An 8612-nucleotide genomic window follows, 5' to 3' on the forward strand; every position below is an offset into this window, starting at 1 on the left:
TCCCACAATGCAATAGACAGAGAAGGTCTCTTGGTGCCTGGAGCAAGCTTGTGGTTCTTGACTTTTATGGGTTTTCTTATCTACCTTCTCCCCACCCCCACCCCCCAGACTGGGACATTGCTGTCCCTAGTACATGCTGACATGGTCTTTCTCCAGGGAAACACTCCTTTCTCTCTCCTCTCCCTCCCCCCCCTCTGTGTGTGTGTGTTTCTCTGACCATGCCCCAGGAGCAGCAAGACCTGGAGCTTCTTAAAGATCTGGATGGGAAGAATATTAGGCCCATTAAAAAAAAAAATCTACCTCATCCTCTTGTTTTGAAGAAGGGGAAGTTGAGGCCCTGATGGGGTAGTGACTGATCTATAGTTAGTAGGTGGTAGAAAGTCTGGGATTAAATTTAGGCCCACCCACTGCCAGTCCAAGGTGCTTTCTAGCAATACCCTATTGGCTACGGCCTTCAAAAAGTTCCCCTATCAACTAAGAGAGCCCACATCCCCCTCCCCATCCCTTACACATAATTGGGGTTGTAACAGAGCATATTGAACTCTAATTTCTCATCCCAATGTCGCAGAAGCACAAAGAGCTGGCGAGCGGTGGTCTTGAGTGTGCTCAAGGTGCGACCCTCAGGCACCTTCTGCTTCTCCACCCAGGAGCTGGCCTTGGCAGCCACCAGCTCCCACTCAATGATGTAGTTAGCTGAGCTGTGTTCCAGCCACGCCAGTGCCACCACCGTGGCCCACAGCTTTCCCATGTGCTCCAGCATGGCGTTGGACTCCTGGTCTGAGGTGTCTTCAGACTTTAAGGAGATGTCGTCACAGGGTGGGGGTGACGAGGAGACACTGGTGCAGTCCTGTGGACTCCGGACCTTCCGATCCTGTCGGCGGGTGACGAGGGACATTCGGAGGCAGGAGAAGGGTGAGGTCCACTTGAGTTTCTCCATGGGGATTTGGATGGTCTTGCAGAAGGCTTCGTTGAGCAAAAAGGCTCCCGAGGCCAGCTGCAGAGACACCTGAGGGCAGGGACACATCTTAGTGAACCTCAAACTTCTCAGCCCGTGGAGTGCGGGGCCACACGAGGATCCAGGTCCACATAGTCAGCTCATTCATCTCCTCCTGCCCGTTCTGCCCATCTGGGGCATTTCAGGATACCCCAAGTCAATGGGGCATGCCCTCACTATATCCTCTCTAAGCCAAATGGACTCACTACCCTGCCTCTTCCCCTGTGCAGGCCCTGCTTGGCCACTGGGATTTTTCAGGCCTGTCCATCAGACTCTGGTCTGCTCACCCCTGTCCCTGCCTGCAGACTGGCAGTGTCCCTGCCTGACCTCCTCACACCCCCCTGTCCCCTCTCTCTTTCCTCTTTTGCATCTGTTCCTCTACCTCACACGCACTCGGAGGAAACTCCTTCCACAAAGGCCAGATTCCACGTGCTCTGAAGGTCCAGGTCAGTTCCCCAGTCCAGCGTGTGATTCATAAAGCCTTTCACCACCTGGCCCCAGTTTCCTGTGCTCTCACCCCCTGACCCCTTCCTCCAGACGCCAAGCTGCATCCTCTCTAGGCCTTTGGCCATGACGCCCGAAGATTCAGGTCTTGGCTCAGCCTCTGCCTTCTTCCGGAAGTCATACACCATTCTGTCAACATTTGGGCCTCAGGGTCACACCATCAAAGCCTCTCCTCCCACTGTTCCCAAGGGGTAGGATTGCCGGGTTCCTTGTCTGGCTTCTGTTGGATGCCGAAGAACTACGTTTATCTAATTCAAGGTCATCTCCTCTGCACTGAGCCCGACTCACTCACACTGGCGGAGCAACTCTAAGTCTAAGTGCTCGACTGCCCTGGATAGCTGGGGATTCCGAATGACATCACGCACGTACCGGGGTATGAGCGGATAGAGATGACGACGGGACGTGCGCAGACTGTGCCTCTTTTTCACAGTCCTATGAAGCCCAATCTCAGGAACCCCCCTAGATGTGGCAGGACCTGCCTGCCTTGGTCCTTGACTTCAAACAGTGGGCTGTACAAACAGGTTTCTGTCCCCACCATAGCATGCTGGGCCACCTACAGAGCTACTTTTGAAACCAGGGCATGTCCTTGGGATATTACTTTAACTTACCTGTGAAGCACGTCATGGTTTGCTTTTATGTACTGAAAACAGATGCATGGGGTATTGTAGGACAGTTCCAAGGCAAGGATAGCAGAGTTTCTTGTGGCTAATACCCACACTGCAAGTGGGGACACCTGGCAGCTCCCTCTGCCTTGGTGGCCACTTGGGTGGGTGAGTGGGGGTTCTAGGAAGCTCAGGAGTGATTTGGGTGCTGAGACAAGCAATCCTTCCCTGGGAAGGGGAGAGGGCACGGGCAGGGGCTGAGCTGGGTGGGACGGGGGCTGAGCTCTGGAGCTCACCAGTGGTATGTAGTTAGAGCTCTGGCTGCCTGGGGTTGCCTCTGAAGCCTTGGGCAACGATTTGCTGAGAAAGCCTTTGGTCGCTCGGGTCAGCAGCCTGGATTTGTTGAGATTCAACCTGTGCAGAGAGAAACAGGTTTCTCTGGTTATCCCTGCCCTCTTGGGCCTACTCAGAAGTCACTGAAAGGTGGGCCCAGCAGATGGTGGTCTTCAATCTCCTCACTCGACAGACAGGGAAATGGAGGCCTGGAGAAAGCCATCCTTAACTCATCTCTTAGCAACAACGAACGGGGCAATGAATGGGTCAGCGTTTTTTCTGGGCTGTCTATGGATACCATGTCCTTCTGAGTCCAGTGACGGAAAGACTCCTAAGATAGTTGTGACCGTTAATACTGTCAGCTTGACAGGATCTAGCATCAGCGAAGAGAAAACTCTCCGGGCTGACCAAGGAGAGATCGACCCTGAATGTGGGTGGTACCGTTCCATGGACTGGAGCCCTGGACCAAATGGAGAAAGTGAGATGAGCACCAGCATCTATCTCTCTCTGCTTCCTGGCTGCAAGTGCCATGTGACGAGCCGCCTCATGTGCCCGCCTTCAGGCCTTCCTGCCCTGACAGACTACACCCTCAAACCAAATAAACCCTCTCTGTTAGTGGCTTCTTAACAGAAAAGAAAAAAGGTAAAAGTAACTGTTTCTTGGCTTTCCCGGGGGTGTTTATGTTTAAAGAGACCTTGGAAATTGTGGGGTGGGGGGATAGTTTGGCATGGTATTTCTTGGCCACAGGGCTTTTTAGCATCCTCGAGGTGAGACTGGCCCTGCCTCTGACATCAGGAAAAGGAAAGAAAGCATCGTGTTCTCAGGGGGAAACCCTACTTACTTAGATCCAAAGAGAGCCTCGGTGGCCTTCAGGGAGGACGGAGCGCTGGTGGACAGGTTTTGAGGGGGACCTGGAGAGTCACAGAATGACGGAGTGAGAGACTGGATAGGGGCCCTGTCTACTGAGTCACCTCCCAGCTGGGAAAGCTGGTTCTGAGTAGGACGGGAGCTTCACTATGTACAGAAAGCACCAGGATGTGAACTGGTTGCTAAGCAGCTACATCCCAGGTACAGTGAGTCGGGTGACACAGGTAAGGGGCAGGCGAGCCTCTAAGGTTCTTGCAGGGGGCCCTGGCATCTTCTGGGAGGTGACTGAAGGGGGTGTGACCGTTTCACATCAACCACACTAAATTGACAACCCTGCTAAAGGATTCCATGCTAAGAGTGATGGGACGGTGCCCCCTTCCCCTGCTAGAAATAGGGGGCCAGCTCTATTAAAAACCCACTAAGTGGACCTTGGAAAAAAGTCCCCCCTTTTAGGCCTCAAATTCTTCATTTTTAAACCAGGGACAGTCATCAACCATCTTTTTTTTTTTTTTTTTGGTTTTTCGAGACAGGGTTTCTCTGTATAGCTCTGGCTGTCCTGGAACTCACTTTGTAGACCAGGCTGGCCTCGAACTCAGAAATCCGCCTGCCTCTGCCTCCCGAGTGCTGGGATTAAAGGCCTGCGCCACCAGGCCCGGCATCAACCATCTATTGCTAGCTGTTCTGAGACATCATTGAAGGTTTGGGCACTGACGTATCCGTTGGTGCTGAGACACCTATCCCCCCCCCACTCATCCACCCCCTCCCCCTGCCGGTCTCACATTCCACCGTCATAATAAGAGTCAGCCCTAGCAGGCTGCTTACCTTCTGCCCTGGTTTGCTTCTCATGGCAGGGGGATGGGGTTTTATTGAAGGTTGAAGTAGGGCTGTCTTGTAGGGCTGTAACAGAGGATGCCAGTGGGGCCTGGGCATATCTTACCCTTCCCTGCATGCTACCATATTGGGTTCAAAGTCCTACACCTCTTCTTACTAGGGTCCTTGGTAATATTACCCATCAGTCTCCAGTGTAAATTGGAGTTAAAGACATGTGATTTACAGAGTCAGTGAGGCACTACTCCGATATTGCTTAGTGCTTCATCAAGTACTCGCCAAGTACTTAAACCAAGTACCGAGACCTCGAACTGCAGACCCCACAGGGAATATGAGGCAAATGAGGGAGAGCTTTGGGATGGGAGTCAGGGTCTGGGTACGGTGGGCACCTCCTCCCCTGGTCTGTGCCCACTGGGATGTTCATTCCAGGCTTTCAGGAGGCTCCAGTACACGGCCCCAACTCGTTAGAAAGCTTTGAGCTTCAGTTTTCCAGTCTGTAAAATAGACTTGATAGCGTGGTTCACAACCATGATTGTGGTAGTTTGAATGAGACACGTCCCCAGAGACTCCTGGAGTTGAACACTTGGGTCCCAGTTCGTGGGACAGTTTAGGGGAGACTTTGGAACCTTTAGGAGTCAAGTCTATTGGAGGAACTATGTCACTGGGGGGCGGGACTTGAGGCTTTGTATTCTCACCTACTTCCTGTTCTCTTTCTTTCTGCATCCTGTGTGTGGATGAAGGTCTCACCAGCCAGCTTCCTGTTCCCACCATGCGAATACCTGGGAAACCCTGCTCTGGTCACCATGATGGACGCCATCCATCTGGAACCACCAACCACAATGAATCCTGTCCTCCCTAAGTGGCTATCCTCAGGCTATTTTATCACAGGAACAGAAATGTAACCAAGGCAGTGCTGCATCAAGATTGGGCTCGTCAGTCTGGCGGGATGGCGGGACATAAGGGAGGGTCTGAGTTATAGTAAGGAGGCTCAAGTACAAACACGTTCAGCAAAGCCTTTTTCTCCTCACACGAGGGGACAGGGCTCATTGCCACAATCCTCAGCGTGAGGACAAACTAGAGACAGAGAGACTGAATGAGGCAACCAGGATGTAAACACAGGCTCAGTTAACCTCACAGTTCACGGCCAGACACTGAGTCTGTCACATGCTGGCTGCATGACCTTGGGTGAGTCACTTGACTTCTCTGGGGCAGGTTCCTCTTTTTTATTTTATTTTATTTTTGGCCAGTGTACTGGCTGGTTTTGTGTGTCAGCTTGACACAAGCTGGAGTTATCACAGAGAAAGGAGCCTTCCTTGAGGAAATGCCTCCATGAGATCTGGCTGTAAGGCATTTTCTCAATTAGTGATCAAGGTGAGGAGGCCCCAACCCATGGTGGGTGGTGTCATCCCTGGGCTGGTAGTCCTGGGTTCTATAAGAAAGCAGGCTGAGCAAGCNAAGGGAAGCAAGCCAGTAAGCAGCACCCATCCATGGCCTCTGCATCAGCTTCTGCCTCTAAGTTTCTGCCCTGTGTGAGTTCCAGTCCCGACTTCCTTTGGNGATGAACAGCAATGTGGAAGTGAAGCTGAATAAACCCTTTCCTCCCCAACTTGCTTCTTGGTCATGATGTTTGTGCAGGAATACAAACCCTGCCTAAGACAGCCAAGGAACATAAGTCTCCTAAGATGCAAGTGAGGGGTTCTGAGTAGTGAGGACAGAGCTGAGCACAAGGATGCCTCTCAGCAGGGCCCCTGGCAGCCTTTGCTAGGGAACAGAGAGGGGTACAGTGAGGGCTGAGGAGCCAAAGGTATGGGGCGTGAAGAGAACATAATAGGGAGTCAGGGGCTCGTGATTGCAGTGGAAGGCACAGCCTGCCAAGAGCTGAGTCCCAGAGAAGGAACAGTTAGACTGGAAAGTTCCTGTAAACTCAATGGCTGGGCTCAGCAGGTCCCCCTGTGGCATGGGGCACAGAGAGGCCAAGACATTGTCCTTAATTCTGAAGTGCGGCTCTGGACATCCAGTGTTCTCATCTTTCTTTACTAACCCTCCCCTCTGAGGAAGCATTCTGACCCTGTGGGTGGCCGACTGGGATCAGGGCGTGGCCTCTGGTGTCCTCCCCAAGTTCAGTAGAGAGCAGGATGTATGGGGGGGTTGTAAGGAAGGGGTTGTTGATTGTACAGGTGATCGATGGAGAGCCAGAAAGATGGTCATGGATGAAAGATGCAGAACGGCCAGCTCTGCATGTCAATCAGCTTAAGGTCACACAAAGGTCATGCCACGGCTCTCTGAGCACCAGGCAGTCAGGTGCAGGCTGGAAGGGCGGCGCTGGGAAACACAGAAAGTGGCAGATGGCGGGACCCTGGGCAGCTGGAATGGCTTCCTTGGTCATCACTTTTTCCTGTTCATTAGAGGCTGGAGGGCAGGCAGCTGAGGGTGATGTGTGTGTGTGTGTGTGTGTGTGTGTGTGTGTGTGTGTGCAGCAAAGCTAGGCAGAGAGGCTCTGCACAAAGCTGTGTACTGGAATTATGCCAGTCCCAGAGGCCTGCCCTTACCCTTCCCTTGCTTAGGGGCCTAAGACTGCAGACTCAGAGAGAAGCCCCGAGGCTTCGAATGCATGGGTGTCCGGGCTCCTGAGTCACCGTGAGATGGCATTTACCTAGGGTCTGGAATTTGCTGTCTCCTGCGGCTGAGGAGTGTTCTCTGAGCATAGACTGGGGCCTTCCAAGGCCAGCCGAAGAGCCCCTCCACTGTCGAGTCAGATTCCGGAAGCTGAGCATGGCACCTTCGTGGAGGACAAGGAAGGACAGGGGATCAGGTGGGTGTGAACCTGTTGGCTCCTGCCCTTTCTCCAATGCCATCAGCCATGTGGGAATGGCTCTTCTGTCTTTCAATTAACCTAAGGCAGCCAAGCATGGCATAGCATAAAGAATATGAAGTTTGGGGCCAGAAGGAGCTGAGTTTGAGCTCTGGTCCCATCCTTCATAAGGTAGATGGGATGTGAACCCCCCCTAGCCTCAGTTTCCCAATCTGGAGAATGGGGATACTGGTAAATAGAACTGCTGACATACGGTGAAGTGTCCCATGTTCCAGCCCCCTCCTCCTACTCAGGTCTGTGAAGCCCCAGACATTGCCAATGGAAGGCAGAGAAGTGAAGCTAACTCCCCAAAGAGGGTTGAGGAGGCCTCATTCTAAGAGGTCACTAATCTGTGAGTTGTTCCTTAAATATAAGAGCAGTGTTGTTGGGAAGATGGCACCATCAGTAAAGTGTATAAGGATTTGAGTTGGATTCCCAGAGTTCACATGAAAAGGCTTGGTGTGGTGACACACTTTTTTTTTTTTTTTAAGATTTATATATTTTATGCATATGAATACACTGTAGCTGTAATCAGACACACCAGAAGAGGGCATCAGACCCTATTACAGATAGTTGTGAGCCACCATGTGGTTGCTGGGAACTGAACTCAGGACTCTGGAAGGGCAGTCAGTGCTCTTAACCGCTGAGCCATCTCTCTAGTCCGGTGACACACTTATAATCCCAGTGCAGGGAGGCAGAGGCAGGAGGATGCCTGGGACTCACCATCCATCCAGTCAGCCTACCCACTGAGCTTCCAGCCAGCAAGACTGCCACAAACAAACTGCACTTGAGAAACAACACCTGAGGTTGATCTCTGGCCTCCATACGTGCCCCCCACACACACACACCTTCAAAGCCACAAATAAAAACAAAATAATCACTTCTCTGCCTTCCATTGGCAATGTCTGGGGCTTCACAGACCTGCGTAGGAGGAGGGGGCTGGAACATGGGACACTTCACCATATGTCAGCAGGGAATACATCTGGAAAAGCCACAGCCCAGAGTCCCTTCTCCCAGCCTCTTGATGTGAATTAACACTTTAAGGGCTCTGAGACCTTCTGCACCAGGGAAAGCTTCTAGCTTTATTTAACTGAGGGTCCTTGAATGCACTTCCTGACTTGATAGTTTCTATTTTTTGATCTAGAAAGCTATTTACAGGCTAAAATTTGAGTGGTTTGTTCCCTAGCACACATACAGGGAGTGTTGGGGCTTTAGGATTTGGAGTAAGAAGTGGTCCGGGGTCCTCAGTCTCTCATTCTGCACTACATGTGCCAGCCAGATGGTTAGAGATGGGTGAAGGGAGATTGGGGGAAAAGAGAGGGAGGGAGGGAGGGAGGGAGGGAGAGAGGGAGAGAGAGAGAGAGAGAGAGAGAGAGAGAGAGAGAGAGAGAGAGAGAAAGAAAGAGAGAGGAGAGAGAGAGAGAACACAGCTTCCCTGAAACAGGAGTGAGGTCATAGCAGGGCCATGGCCTCTGGTCCACCACTGGTCTGAACTGGAAATGGATGTGGGAATGAGGGATTATTTTGGTTACATGGACAAGGAGACTGGAAGGGTGAGGATGGGCATGCCTGGCTTGTAAACATCTTCTTCCTGGAGGTCTGGTGAGAAAGAAGGAGAAGGAGAAGAAGGGGA

The 8612-nt window shown here is 52.0% G+C and overlaps 1 protein-coding gene across 3 annotated transcripts in view; it reads right to left on the reverse strand.

Moving 5' to 3' along the window:
* Window positions 1-210: 210 nt before the first annotated feature.
* The window catches only part of Vwa5b1 (von Willebrand factor A domain containing 5B1), a 53601-nt gene continuing 45199 nt past the window's right edge, over window positions 211-8612 (reverse strand). For 2 of the 3 annotated variants that reach the window (XM_021200832.2, XM_021200833.2), the window contains 5 exons: window positions 6782-6907; window positions 4123-4197; window positions 3275-3344; window positions 2397-2514; window positions 211-1006 (listed from right to left, as the gene is read on the reverse strand). In XM_021200832.2, the coding sequence (XP_021056491.1) occupies window positions 506-1006; window positions 2397-2514; window positions 3275-3344; window positions 4123-4197; window positions 6782-6907 (890 nt within the window). In that variant the 3' untranslated portion in view covers window positions 211-505. The remainder of the gene's footprint in view (window positions 1007-2396; window positions 2515-3274; window positions 3345-4122; window positions 4198-6781; window positions 6908-8612) is intronic. The other variant, XM_021200834.2, reaches the window with a different exon arrangement.

The sequence above is a fragment of the Mus pahari genome, chromosome 6, assembly GCF_900095145.1.
Source record: "Mus pahari chromosome 6, PAHARI_EIJ_v1.1, whole genome shotgun sequence".
In the NCBI taxonomy this organism is placed as follows: domain Eukaryota; kingdom Metazoa; phylum Chordata; class Mammalia; order Rodentia; family Muridae; genus Mus; species Mus pahari.